At 36.0% G+C, this 15,663-nt stretch overlaps 1 protein-coding gene across 6 annotated transcripts in view; it reads right to left on the reverse strand.

Moving 5' to 3' along the window:
- Positions 1 to 15,663, reverse strand: part of NBEA (neurobeachin) — a 662,109-nt gene that overhangs the window by 70,100 nt on the left and 576,346 nt on the right. For all 6 annotated transcript variants that reach the window (XM_048215508.2, XM_048215507.2, XM_048215504.2 and 3 more), the window contains 2 exons: positions 11,992 to 12,132; positions 2,127 to 2,246 (listed from right to left, as the gene is read on the reverse strand). In XM_048215508.2, coding sequence (XP_048071465.2) covers positions 2,127 to 2,246; positions 11,992 to 12,132 — 261 coding nt within the window. The remainder of the gene's footprint in view (positions 1 to 2,126; positions 2,247 to 11,991; positions 12,133 to 15,663) is intronic.

Genomic DNA, 15,663 nt, shown 5'->3' on the forward strand with positions numbered 1-15,663 from the left:
AGAGAAAGACAAACTACCCATAAATAGGAGATTGCCTACATAAATTATTGTGTTTGTGTGCAGTGCGCAACCTTGAAAAAGAAAGGGTCTACATGGAAAGATATTCAAGATATATTATCATAAATATGAAAGAGAACTGAAATGGGAAAAATCGGTGCAATGTCAAGCTGGGGAAATGAGCTCCTCATGAACTAATTAAGTCCGGGGTGGGGGGATAGGTCCTGTTTGTATTCAGCACAGCTGCGTGAGGATAAAAATACAAAAGCTCCCCAGTTAGTGACAGCCACATTGGTCTTCGTCCTTGATGATGTGACCCCCAGGAACCAAAGGAACACAGCTGGGAACAAAATGTAAGTGTTACTTGAAAGTTCCCAAACAGGCAAATTCGGGGAGAAACCCTAGCAGTTTTAGAGGGAAAAGCCTGATAAGAACATTGGTCATCAGAGACTGACCTATACCTTGGTGAGATATTTTTGGTGATAAGAAGCATCAATGAAGTTCTCAGGAGACAAAGTAAAGTGTAACACTGTTATCTACTTACATATATGAGAACGATTAATTCTGATCTGTGTGTGGGTTTGTGAGGGTAGGGTTTGAATTAAGCTGAAAAGCCCATTTTCTTTTTTGTGATGATGTCTAGTAAGAGTGAGCAGACATTTTCACTTGAAATAATTTGATTCAATGTGGATACTGCTTTGAATTAAGATATAAATAACCTTAAATATGACAGGAAGCCTTAAAATATAGATAATAACATTTAATTCAAACACAAAATATTTATCGAGTGCCTTTATGAACACCAAGCTAATTCTAGAAGCCTCTGGACTCCTCATTTTCTACGTAAATTCGAAACAGATTCTCTCCCTGATTTCATTGGTAGGAAGTCAGTTTAAATGACGGCTTGTGGATACGTTAGAGTTTAATTCCTCCGTGAAGTTACAAGGCTGCTAGGAGAAAACTGTATGCTCTAAGAGTTTAGTACAGTAAGGATGCATGTTAAATTATCTTATTTCCAAATATGAATATGTTATATGCACAAATTAATATTCATTTATGCAAACTTTGACAGTAATGAACAAAACACACGGAGAAGCTACACTCTACTTAGATCCATTTTGTTCGTTTTCTGCTTTCAGACAGAACGGAACGAAGTTGAATTCACCCAGTTTTCTGACACTTCAGTAATACTGTAACTGCCTTTAAAAATGTTTGCAATAGATAAACATATATATGAAAATGATAATTTTGACTTTCATTCACTGCCTTTTGTTGGACTGAGACCCTAAATGGAATAATTCCATAATATTTTTATATTTAACAATATGAGTGGCAGTGATGGGGAAAAAACTGCCTTGAAGAAAGAGGCCTTAGAGAGAAACACACGTACCTACGCGGTAACCTGACCAAATCCCATTACCAGAGAAAAAAATGAGAAAAATGAGAGAACAATTGCATGTTATTGCTTTGAATACAACTCTTTTCAAAAAAAAAAAAAAGCCCATATAAATGAATAACAAATATTTGTATTTAACAACAGTTAAATAGTACCAACTGTAAAATCACTCCGCTCTCTGCCTGTTCCAGGGTATTGTGTGTATGTTGGTTTAATCTAATGTGTATTGTTGCATAGTATCCCCAGGCACAGTCAAGTAAAAGCTAAGGCTGTACAGAAAAGCCTACATTTTAAATGGGTCTTGTCATTAATGCTTTATTAATTGCCCCAGGCTACGTAAACCCAAAGCTGGGCAAGCTATAACAATATGACACATTAAGGTCAAATCCAATTCCTGCTGTGTTTTATGGAATGGGCCAAATATTGAGTTAACAGCAGGAAAGGCAATTTATGGCCTTTTCTTTCCATCTCCAGATTATTCGATCTAAATTAGATAGGAATTTTTTGAAATTACGAAAACACCTTAACCGAATAATATAAATGAATTCTGAATCATTTTCTGTGATGCTCAAAATTATTTCCTCTAGTTTCCTTTTAGGTTAGATGTACCGCATGATTTTAAAATACGATAGAACAAAACTGCAGCATGTCTTATATACCCAATTAAATAAAAAAAATCAAGATTTCAGCATATTTTAAAATTAAATTACTATCAACAAATAAAAGAACCTACCTTGACATCAGAAGTATCTCTCTGACTAGTTCTCCAAGACCTTGCAACCGACGAGAAGGTTCGATCTGGATGGTCAAACTTTCCATCATTTGCATTGAGGAAGAAGGTTGTGAAAGGTTCCTAAGTGAAAAGAGGAAGAAGAATCAGGAATGTGACCCTCCTGAAGGCAGCTGCCTCGTTCCGTTGTAAAATACAACCATCTTTGAAACCCTTGTGAGGTAGAAACGGTGCAGGGTCCTGGAAAGACGCCTACGCTGAGGAGTCAGGAGGTGCCTGACTGGGCCTGACTGGGCAGCTGAGGCACTGTCACTCTGCAGCCTTCATAGGCCATTTTGCTCCTTGGGCTTTAGTCTTCTGTTCCATAAGATGATGGATGTGTAGTGCTCTACGATTTAATGATGAATGATTTTGCATTATTCTCGGTTTGTAACTCAGATGTTCTTTCTCATAACTAAGGCCATATGTAACAACACTGCCATAAGAAAACCACTCCGGCACTGGTCACTGCACTGTGGAATTGGGTAGGGGGTAGCCATCTTAGATTACCTATGGAAGTCTATTAAAGTACTTCTACCACATCACGGTCCGATGATCTTTTTAAAATGCAAAGTTCTGCTTAAAATCTTTCAGTGGCTCTTCAGAGCTCTTCGGAGAAAGTCTAAATTGCTCAACTTGTCTTAAAAGATCCCAAATGATCTGGAAACTTACCTGTCACCCTCCCTTCTTCACATTCTAAGGTCGTGCCACACTGCTCTCACTTCCTGTCCTTTGTAGAAGATGTGCCCTCTGCCTCGTACCAATTTATCCCTTCCTCTCACCGTCCTTACTTGGCTAAGTTCTTTCTATCCTTTATGCCTCAGCCAAGATGTCATTTTCCTCCTGAAAGACTTTCCTTGATTTGCTAAGCTCTCCAGTATGTTCAAATACACCCTATATTTTCTAAAGACATCACTGAAACACTTGTCATACTGTTTTGTAAGTGATTTGTAACCTATCTCCTCACTCCCCACCATGGAAACAGATTCCATCATCTATCATGTTCACTGTTTTATCTCCAACACTTAGAACAATACCTGGTACACAGAAGTTGCTACATGTATACTTTGGTGAAGAAATGAATGAAATAAAGTTAAGTGCAAATGAGAATAGATGAACTCTAGTCCTTTTGGTATTCTGTCACTGTCACCTCACAGAAACACTGTATCTGCTACCCAGTACATGTTTCCATAGCAGGAAACCTGAGAATGACTACCACACGTGCCTAATGCATTTCATTTTAATGCTTTTTGTATACTTTCTTGTTGGGAGTGAGGCATTATTTCTGATCTCATTAAATCCACTTCTGAATAACATTCATTCTTACCAAGGATTTCTTACTTAACTACAAGTATAACACAGATAAATACCTATTTCCTTTCCCACGGTTTAATTCTCTCTTATGTCTAGGATGAATGACATGTCACCCCTAGGTTCAATAATGCTAAGAAATCTACACGACGTTTTCTTGAACAGTTATTTTTCTTTAATATGTAATCTCTATTAATTCTTTCATATCTATGAAATATTACGGGGCCCCATTGAACTTTTCTTGTTGCCATTGGCCGTAAGGGCCAGCTGTTGGGCAACAGCTACAACCATCCATCTTCCTCAGTCTCTTCCTAAAATTTAGTGTGGCTGGATGTCATCAATGTTCTAAGTTTGTAACAGATCACCGATTTTTCATGATCAGTATCGGATGACAGTAAGGATGATTAAAGAGACGGGATGAAGAATGATACAACAATAGAGAAGGGTTATATTACTGATTCACCTGAAAATCAGATCTGCATTCAGGAAGTCCATATTGCTGTTTAAGATTTTAAGTGATAAGAAAGACAAATAGATGTCACTGAAATTAAGTTAGGAAGAAAAATTTTATGAGATGTCCTTCATTAATTAATTTGCTTTGCAGATTTTTAGCTCACTAATAAACATTAGGTAATTAATGTGGCATATCTTATCACCGGGTTAGTTCAAGTGGGGATAAGAACAATCCTAGAAGTAGCAAATGGCAACACTGAATGAAATATGACAGATGTAAGCTGGAATCTGGGTAGAACAAACCATTAACTTCTTTTAGGCAAGTTATTTAACCTTAAGTAGCTGTGTTAAGTAACTGCTTCAGGTCCTTCATCTACGTTAATTGGGAAGGACAACACCTCAGGGATAATTACGGGTATTACATATAATTAAATAATATTGAGGAAGCTTGAAGTGTCTCACCTAACACAGTTATAAAAATGACTACAGCTTTATGAACGTGTCAATCTTCACTGCTGGGCTGGGCTTCATGACAGACTGACAACCTGACCGGACTCTTCCTGCCTTCGGCTAATCCATCGTATCCTTAGCACCAAGTACCGTGCTTGGCTCAGAGTCAGTGTTTAATAAAAAGTTCCTTGAATGCACCTACACATACAAGTACTGTTGAGAGATTAGGTATGGCTGGGGAAGAGTAAGATAGTTTTTGTCAGTTCTTAACTATTCGTTGGACCAAAAAGTTGTAACTTCAGAATGCACTTCTTTATTGCCCTAGGATGCTGATGTCAGGTGTGGTGTGTTTTTGTTTTTGTTTTTTTTTCCTCTCTCTCTCTCTGCAGGTCATAGGCAGAGATTAATTTAGAAGGATCGCACTTGTCTCTATGATTTTTAACCTATTACACAGACATGAGTGAAGGCCCATTTATACATGCAAAGCCTTATTTTTTTTTTTTTTTTAAATCATCAGCCACTAAAAGCTGATCTATCTCTATCCTGACCTAAATTATACAATCCTTCCTGGCTTTTAGACCTTAACAAAGGCATGCCAAAAATAGCACAGATGGGCACAGTAAAAAGAAATCTGAAATTAAAGAATTACTTTTATTTCTGGTCATGAAGTTTATGAAACCGGTGGCACCCAAAAGCAGAGAATATGGAAGAATTCCACATTTCACAATTTTAAGTAGCTTTTAGAAAGATCTGATTAACAACTGTTTTAGGGTCACATACTATATTACCGACATATATTCTCATTATTCCTGAAGGCCTCCGGCTGCGACAGTGGTAGAGTATGGATAGAAATGGATAACCTATTTGTTTCTAAGTGAGTATTGATCTTTCAAGCTCTGATTACCGTGGAGATTACCTTTTTCCATGTGTTTCCTTATTACCTTCAAGGCACAGTGGAAGGCTTTTCGTTTTTCATTTGACTCATGCCCAACTAACAGAGAGGATTAAGTGCTATATTAAACTTAAGAAACTTTTGTATTTTTTTACTTAAGATATGCGGATTGAACCATTTTGTATGTGTACATTACCATATTAGATAATTTATCATTCTACTTAGAAAAGCTTTCGGTTTGGACGATGTACAAATGAAAACATATTAAGCAGAAATTTCAGAAATTAAAATGCTGGCATTTGTTGGATTTTACAAGCTTCCTGTTAGATCCTGTGATATGAACGGCTGATGGCAGACCTCCTTCTCCTAATTACATCTACCCTAATGTCACTTTGTAGTATCTTCCAACCCTGTCTTAGTACTAGAAAACAGAACCCGCCAGGCCTGCACTGGGTAGTCGTACCTGTCCTACTGAATTTGATCCTAACCCTTATCCCCTGCCGGGACACCAACCACCTTTCCTGCCTTTCAATGATTACAGACCAATCAACTCCATCCTGGTCAATCTAACCCCGTTCCCCTGTCCCTCTTCTCTTCACTCAAGCCCTTTATTCTTCTGTCTTCTATTATATTTGCTTAGTAACCTCATAAGGATCTTTTAAGTCCCTCTCTGCTGTACTTTTCTTCTTTGCCTCCCTTTCATTTGAAACAAACCCCATTCGTGGGGAATAGGCAGTGCTTGGAACGTAACTCTACCAAAGGAAAGGTGTGTATCTTGAAGGGATATGAAGCATAATGAAGACCAAAGGGACGGCCACGAAGACAAGGGGCGCCTGTTTCTGTGCTCAGAACTGTATTATTTCAGTTAACTGCAGCCTCATGATTATCCTTCAGAGTAGGTATAATTATTCCTATTTTACATCTGAGAAGATTCAGGGTCACATTCTAGGAAACGGAGGCCCCATTATTAGTATTGTGCATTGTCTGACTCCAGGAGTTTGTTTTCTCCCATTCCTTTTGAAGGAATCCAGAAGTATCTTTTAGAATCTTCAAAAAGGCTCTTTTAATTAACCCATATACCTATTATAAACCACGTTTTGGTTAAAAATCCCTTATCTGTACGGAGATTTTTTAAAAAAGGAATAGAATTACTACATGACCCAGCTCTTCCATTTCTGGGAATTTATGCAAAGAATACAAAAAGACTACTTTGAAAAGATACATGTACCCCTATGTTCATTATAGCATTATTTACAATAACCGAGACATGGAAACAGCTTAAGTGTCCACTGATAGGTGGATGGATAAAGAAGTTATGGTGAATTTATACAGAGGACTACTACTTGGCTATAAAAAAGAATGAAACCTTGCCATTTGTAATAGTATGGATGGACCTTGAGTCTGTTATATGCTAAACAACATAAATCAGATAGAGAAAGACAAATATTGCATGATTTCACTCATGTGGAATCTAAAAAAAACACACACACAGATGGACAAACAGTAAAACGAAACACATTCATAGACAAAAAGAACAGACTAGTGGTTACCAGAAGGGAAGGGGTTTGGGCACTGGGTGAAGTGGGTGAAGAGGCTCAACTGTATGCTGATGAACGGTAACTAGACTTGGGACGGTGATCCCTTTGTAGTCAATACAAATGTCAAATTATATAGCTGTCTACCTGAAACTTACATAATAATAAGAAAATAATGAAAAAACAGAATTCCTCGTCTTCCTCTAAGTAAATTTGCATTGTCCTTAAGCATCAGTATTCAAGATAAACATGACAACACTATTTTATTTAGTAGCATTATATTTGGGCTTTAATTATAATACCTGCAAAAGTGTTCCTATGATTTTTTCACTACAAATACATTCTTTTAAAGATACAGGCTCTTGGGTAGGCCTTCCAAAAAAGCCCATAATTTATTTTTAAAAGTTCCAAATTCCAAACAACTGATTTATAAATGAACTTTTGTTGCACAACCTATTTAACTTCCTTAAAGATTATGATTAAATGTTTGACAAATGAGTTTTGAATAGTTAGGTGGAATAGAGTGAATTTGGAAGGTGACTAGGTCGCTGAGGGATGTAAAGGTCAGAGGGTAAGATTTAATTACTTCTATGTGTATGTTATATACTATATGTTCAGGGTAAGATTTAAAGTAAAAACATTCCAAGTAAAATGTGCCTTTTCTACCAGTTAATATCTGAAGAAACTCCAAACTCCACTCTCATGGTTCATTCATCATTTGCCCAGTGGCACCTCTCCAGGAACCAGGCTTTTCAGAGTCTTATAATTCAGACAAGTGATTTCACTGGTAGTTTGTCTAAAATAATATTTTTAATTTAAAGAAAGTTGATTAGGATTTTAAAGCAGTTATTATCATTGTCATACCACACATATTGATTGAAACTAATAATGAGTTTAATGACTTTGGGTCCAAAAGACTTGAAAGCTAAAGGGCAAATACTTACTTACTCTGTACCTTGTTTTTATGAACAAATTCTTAGTGACACGAATTTTAATGCATTTTCTACTTCATAAACCCCGTGGGATGGGAGTGGGGAAATCACAATTCCCTGGACCATTAGGTTAAACACTTAGTAAGCTATTAGACCGGGATACTTGGGTTTATAACAGCACGACAAAAGATGTGTTAGCTAAATGAGTCTCCGTGAAAGCAATCCTATAGATCTGTTCTGTCCCATACGGTAGGCACTTGCTACATGTGACTCCTGAGTATCTGAAGTATGGCTCTTTCAAACGGAATGTGCTATAAATATAAAAATACATGCTGGGTTTCAAAGACTTAGGACCAGAAAAGAGTAGAATATATCATCAACATTTTTTATATTGGTTACATGTTGAAAGTACAACATTCTGAATATACGGGGTTAACAAATATGGTTATTAAAATTAATTCCACCTGTTTTTTTTACTCTTAAATGTGGCTGCTAGAAATTTTAAATTACGAAAGTGGCTTGCATTATATTTCTATTGTGCAGCAGTGTTATAGATAATACTGAAAGGGTCTTTCTAGAATAAATATGTACAGAATTTCTGCCATACTCTTGTACAGATTCAAATTTGTGCTCCATTTCACCGGAATAATAAATCAACTTAAGGATGAATTATGATTTATGATTTGAGAAAGTATTTAGCTTTATCAGGGATACAAGAGTGTTAAGTTAAATCAAGCTGTTGATAGCAAGTATTTTTTTTTTACAGATTAATTAATTTATTTTTGAGAGAGAAAGACAGCGCATGCTCGCATGAGCGCATACACGCAAGTGGGAGGGAGAGAGAATCCACAAGCAGGCTCCCTGCTGAGCAAGGAGCCTGACACGGGGCTCAATTCCAGGACACTGAGATCATGACCTGAGCCAAAACCAAGATTCAAATGCTTAACCGACTGAGCTACCCAGGTACCCTAAAAACAAGTATTTTTACGGACTCACATAAATAAGTCATAAATCTGACTTCAGACTAATTTGATTACACATACGCTATTAGATAGCAATTTATATATTTCAAAATACTATCACATATATGCTCTCAATTAATTCTCAAATAATCAAGTTTTATGATAATGTTCTTTCTGAAATGATTTTGGACCTTTTTTCCCTCCAATCACCAAAACACCCAAGAGACGTGTCTTACTCTCCCCATGGCAGTGGTGCAGTGGCTCACTACAGCAATATCATTGATGGGACCCAAGGTGATGGGTAAAGGCCTCCCACGATGAATATCTCTGGCTCAGATGCTTTCTAAAAACTTCTTTCTCTAACATAGTTTTTTGGAAGTCCCTTTGAGCGTGAACTCTATGAAGCCAAATAGACCGTGCTGCTTAGGAAGTACATGTCAAAGGCTGCTTAAGCCTGGGTATGTCTTTTCTTGCCCTGCAGAGTGAATTCTGAGCAGCAAACATAACTTGAACTTTACTGGCACACTTTTTCTCTAGGTTTTTTTTTTTTTTTAACTCCATTTGCTGATTTTGTTGTTGTAACATTTTTATAACATGCACTGCTAATCAGTCATTTCCCATTGGTGGTGGTAATGACTGAGAATTTGGTTTTATGATCTCACCATTTGGTGATCATAGAATTTATTAGTCTTTTTGTTTTCTTGTCTGCCTATTTGTGAGCCCAAATCAAATAAGAACATATTTTATGTCCATCATAAAGGACACCAGCTCCTTGAGATCTTGACTGGTAATTTTTTGTGTTTCTGTGTTTTGTTTTGACCTGTGGTTGATATTACAGGTTAGAAGCTATAAGTTCTCAATATACCTGTGTGTCTGTAATTCAGAAAAGCCTTTAACTCTTGTGTGAGTCTGAAGTATTTTCCTACATCTGGAGAGTATTAAAAAATTATTACAACCCATAAACTAAAGTGCTCTGTTCAGATTGGTTTATAGGGGTAACCGAGCACCTATTTGAATCTTATATTCCTCAAAAATTACCAGAAAATAAATAGAAATTCTTACTCTTTAAAAGTGCTGGAGTTAAAAAAATATTTTTAAAGAAACATCAGCTCAGAAACATTTTTCTAAAAAAATCCAAGTTCATGTAATTAAGGTGAATCTTTGGACAAATTAGACTAATAACTTTGGTCTAAAAACGAAAGTTTTATGTATTTTCCTTTAGTTTATAATTACAGATTTATTTTTTAAATAAGGTTTGGGTTTATTTTCTCATAGGCTAGTTAAATCTAAACTTTTTAAAACTACTTAGACTGCTTTAAGATGATAAAAATATAAAATTTCTGTTCAGTTAAACTGAATCATAACTCTGACAAATCTTTCATTGTAATAACAGTAATTGTTTGTAGCACACTACCTATCAGTGATTTCTAAGTTACTTAAAGGATACTCATACTGTATTTGTTGTAAGTTCAATTTGTCCCCATAACAGAGAGAATGTTTGAGAAGGACCTCCAAACTAAAGCTGTCATTTAGATAGAGGAAAAAAAAATCTTTGAGAATATAAGATGTGGTCTCATGTACATACATTTTCATGTACTCTATTTTACCAGTGTGTTTCTGAGGCAAATCAGCCTCATGAAACAGAGTGATCTAAGGTATGCTTTGGTAAGGCGAGAAGACATCGTTGATTGTATTGATTTATGGACTGGGTTTAACATTCTATAATACTCCTCAGTTGCTTATAGAAAAAAAAAAATTCAGACCATCTGACTCTAGTAACTGCTCTTAACTAGACTGGATTGAAGAAAGCAAGACTAAAGACTAAAGCAAGAAGATTTGTTAGGGCTTCTGCAATAATCTAGATGAGAAACAATGGTAGCCTAAACTAAGGAAATGCCAGAGTTAATAGGGCAAGGAGACAGACTGCAGAGATATTCAGTTGGTAGAACCCAGGTGAGGTGATGTCTGATTGGATGTAACAGGCTGGTGAAATAGAGAAAATCTCTCGATCAGGTAACTGGGTGAGTGATCACGCCATTTATTTAAATAGGAAATGCAGGAAGAGCCACAACAGGTGTGTGAGGGAGATGAGGAGTTCATTTATGGAAATGGCATTCAGGGAGAAATATCCAGTAGGCACTTGGAAATAAAGGCTGGGATCCAAGAAAAACGCTTGCAATGAAGACAGAAGCTGGAAGGCATTAGCTTATAATTAAATGGCATTGTCCAGATTAAGTAGACAGAAAAATCTTGGGGAACACAAACGTCAAGAAAAAAAAAAATCTGGGCATGAGCCTGGATAGGGCAGTTAAGATGACAGGAAGTAAACCAAGAGAGGATATTGTCTGCGAAGTCATGAGAGGGAAGAATTTCTTTCTTTTTTTGAAGATTTTATTTATTTATTTGAGAGAGAGTGAGAGCACAAGCAGGGGCTGCATGAGAGGGAGAAGCAGGCTCCCCACTCAGCAAGGAGCCCTAAGCGGGACTTGATCCTAGGACCCTGGGATTGTGACCTGAGCAGAAGGCAAACGTCGAACTGACTGAGCCACCTAAGCGTCCTGAGAGGGAAGAATTTCAAGAAGGAGAAACCGAGCAATGGTGCCAAATGCTTCCGATACATCACGGTAAGAAATGAGATGTTCTAGCCGCATAATTTGTGACTTCCACAAAAACAATTCAGTAAAGCGTGGGTGTGGAACCTTAATCAGCCAGGCTAAAGACTGAATGGGAGGTGATGAAGCAGAGAGGAGCATGGGACAGCGCAGTATAGTGGAGGCTGTGCTTACACGTGACTATGAAGGGTGAGAACTGGAAAGTAACTGCAGGGTTGGTCGGGGTCCAAGGAACCTTGTGTGTATGTATGTGTGCACGTCTGTGTGTACATATGGACGTATAAATGTATTTGAAAGATCGGAGAGACTTGAATGTGTTAGGAGAAAGAGAAAGAAACAGAAAGAAGTCTTCAAGGCATTCAGAAACTGTTCTTAAAGTATACTGCATAAGAAGCAAGCCTGAGAGGGCCAGGGGAAGAGCCAGCTTATGACCACCGGTGAACAAAACAAACTGTGGACCTTAGGGACGCACTCCAAGAGTCTGGTTCCTTTTATAACTGGTTTAGGCTTAAGAAGCTCACAATAATCTATCTTCTTAACCCGATTTCCTAAATGAGAAAACTCATTTAAAAAAAGGATTCAGGTTTTGATTTCTCGTCTCTACTTCTACTTCACTGGCCTCTAATCTTTGTTTAAAACAACCAAGTAGCTTAACTTGGTTGAAGTTAATGAAGATACTCACAATTCGAACAAGCCAGGATAAGGTAGATGTTGCTGTTGAGTAATGCGTATTATAATGGTAGGGGGGACTTTGATCATCTTCCCACGTCTCATAACGCTCTGCGTAAAACACAGCTCTCTTTGGGTTCAAAGCACCGATTGGCTGTAAGAAGAGAAAAGAAGCACTTCACTTAATATGGTTATATTAAACATTCTATATTATAACTCTTAATGCTGAAACTATTTACCATTAATTCATTTTAACCATAGAGCATAAATAATTTTGTATTACATTTTATCAAATTTGACTGTAATATTAATTACGGATCATTATACTTGCTAAAAATCTCTCAGGAAGATGATTTATATATGCAAAGTTTCTGGATTTTACTAAAAGTTTCAGCAAACTGGATTACTAGGAATGACCCAGTTTATTTTTATTTATTTATTTTTAAAGATTTTTGTTTATTTGACAGAGAGAGCAAGAGAGCACAAGCAGGGGGAACAGTAGAGGGAGAGGGAGAAGCAGTCTCCCCACCTAGCAGGGAGCCCGACGCGGGGCTCAATCCCAGGACCCTGGGATCATGACCTGAGCCGAAGGCAGACGCTTAACCATCTGAGATACCCAGGCGCCCAGGAATGATCCAGTTTAAACTGTCAAGGCAAAGCCAAGACTTTTAATGTCATTTTCCTGCCTACGTAGTAATAACCATAATGAACGTTTAGCTTGATCATAGGAAATCAATGAGAAGGTGAAGCAGTTGACCATGTGACAACCATATTAGAGAAAACCTTGTCTTACTAGAGGGTTACCCACAGTGAGAAAAACAATAATCACCCATATGGAAACCCTGTTGGAATGCTGGTTCCATTCTGTTATCATACAAATGGCACATACATCTTCTTTAATAAGTGAAACTACAAACCTAAGGCTGATGAAAATAATCCAGGCAATTCTGAGTTCCTAGAAAGCATTTTGTAAGGCCACGAAGACCCTTCAGATCATCCCAATGACGATGTTAATCCTTAGAGTGGAGCACACAGTAAAATGCTCAGGATACAATATACACAGATTCTTTTTTCCAACAAAGCATGTGTTAATTGGGTCATTGCCTCAAACTTCTTAGCACACCTAATCATTAAAAGAATTTCTAGCATATAGTCCTCATGATTTCAAATAATAATCTGTTTTAGCTTAGTTTCTGTCTGATTTTGGTTTATGGGACATGGAGTCCATTCTCATGATACCTAATAGCTACATTATTTTGCTTTAGGATGCATACATACTATTATATATAAATATTTATAGCGAAAACAAAAGATGAATACTAAGTATAATATAGAACTCCTTTATTCAAAATTTAATATTACTAGTTAACTATGAAGTTCCCCCCAGGGCTTAATTTTAACAAGAGGAGTACTAGAAAATTAGTGTTTCTGTGGGACAAATAATGTTACACAAGAGAGAAAGATTCATTTATAAATTGTTTGTAAGCTTTTTCTTTTGGTCCCATGGGACTAATTCAAATAACACAATGATGTCAGCAGTTAAAAGTCTGTTAAAATTTCCATAATAAACTCTTATTTGCAAGGGCTCTTATCCTTAATACTAAAATTATTTGTAAACTATGCTCATTTTTCTTTAACTTGATTATAACTTAACAAAGACTAAACAATTTAATTATTTTTAAAAAATTTTTGAAAAGTTTGGTTTAATTTAATTATTTAAAAAATCTTTAAGAACTTTGGTTTAAATATATTTTTTTAAATATTCTAAGGCTTATATTTTATTCTGTGTTACATTTCATTGTTCATCTCTCAAATCTTTTTACATTATATAAAAAGGCAATGTAATTTCATTAAATGCCACATAGAATATTAATAATATTTAAAACAAATATAGAATTAATTTTTGGGGTCAAATTGTACTTAATATAGTGGAATAAATGTGAGCCGTTACTGAATTGGAATAGTTTTTCCTTTAAGACAGCCAACATATTTTATGCTTTTCTAGATGTGCAGACATCTGTTTTTCTACTTCAGTATTAAAAGATGATTTTTTCAAAGCATTTAAAATGTTTAAGACTGTGTTCTCTCTTGACTATGCTAATGGATCTTTCACGTGCATAAAATGGCCACACAATCTGTAAGGATTGACCTTATCTGAGATTTTGTTTGTTCTGCAAGGACCACACAAAACATTCTTGAAAAAGGAACAAGGCCCTTCCTCTAATCTTTTCCAGCCTTCTCCCCAACTACTGGAAAAGGGATAAAATAAATATTTGCACTTTTTATTTTACTCGAGTTTCATCCACGTCATTTTTTTGGAGTGTTTGACAGAATACTACTTTGTAGGGAACAGCTGCACTGTAGGAAAGTATGTACACGCCTCCATTAGTAACTTCTTAAAATGAATTTCCAATTATGAATTTTTATCTAATGCATTTGGAAATGAATTTTATATAACAAAATGTTTATGATCTACTTCGTACTTGTTATTTTTCTATTATATTGCTCTGGTAATCAAGAAGCAGTAATCATCTGAAGGAAAAAGGCTTGAAAATGTCCAGGAAACAAAAATTTCATCACAGATGACATATTTCCTTATGGGATCCAAACATGTAATATCTATCTATTTATCTGCCTATCTGTCTACCTGTCCATCTATCAACTACCTGCCAATAACGATCTACTTACCTATGTATAAACTGATATGGTTGTGTTTGTTATGCTTTTAAAATTTGAGCAAATAATGCAACATCAAAGCCATTTGAATTTAGCAAACGAATAAGGTAGGAAATCTGGTGAAACAGTAAAACTCTACTTCATAAAACATATAAGCTTGTTTTGTAAACATTTTCAATTTTTACCATAATTACCCATAGTAATTATCACCAGTTTCCTTTTCTCTCAAACAGAAGGCTTTTAGGAACAGCCACCTCTATGCTTCTTAAGTGTTTCCATATGAAAAGGTTTAACTGAAAGTTTAGACCTTGCTATTAGATGTATCATGATTTTGTTCTTGTCAGTTTGTATGCCATAATTTGACACTGTAACAGACAAGAGAAAATGATGCAGATAACAATGCAAAAATTAAAAATAAAAATTCCACCTCTGTAGCATTTCTTATTATAATTCAGTTTCTAAAAACTGTTACAAAGCCTACCTAGCTTGCAATAAGAACGGTTTTCAATATAAAATCGGTGGAAAATCATATGTGTAACATTACCACGTCTACTTAAAACTATTGAATTTATTGAAGAATTGTTGTTGAGGATTTTCTCTACTCTATCACTCAATTTCCCCTGTTTGAATATTAAAGAGAGAAATTTGTCTCAGTCTTAAATACCACAAAAAGCTTTGTTTTCCTGAAAACAAAAACAAAACAAAAAACACCTGCTACTTTATTATATGGAACAAAGATCTTAACAGATACTCATGGAGATTTACATTATGAAAGGCTCTGAGAAATATTATTATAAATAGAACTGGTTAACCTTGTTCACTCCAGTGTTTACCATTTATCTATTTTTACTAGAACCTCATCCTTCTTTTTTGTTTTCGTAATAACTATTAATAGGCAATAGAACTAGGGCTCCTTGAAAAGTTCTGGTTAGAACCCTATGGCATGCATTTCTGAGTGTGAACTTTTTCTTTGGTTACATTTTCCTATTTTCTTTCCTTTTCTGTTCTC

This window comes from Ursus arctos, unplaced genomic scaffold, assembly GCF_023065955.2.
Source record: "Ursus arctos isolate Adak ecotype North America unplaced genomic scaffold, UrsArc2.0 scaffold_10, whole genome shotgun sequence".
NCBI lineage: Eukaryota > Metazoa > Chordata > Mammalia > Carnivora > Ursidae > Ursus > Ursus arctos.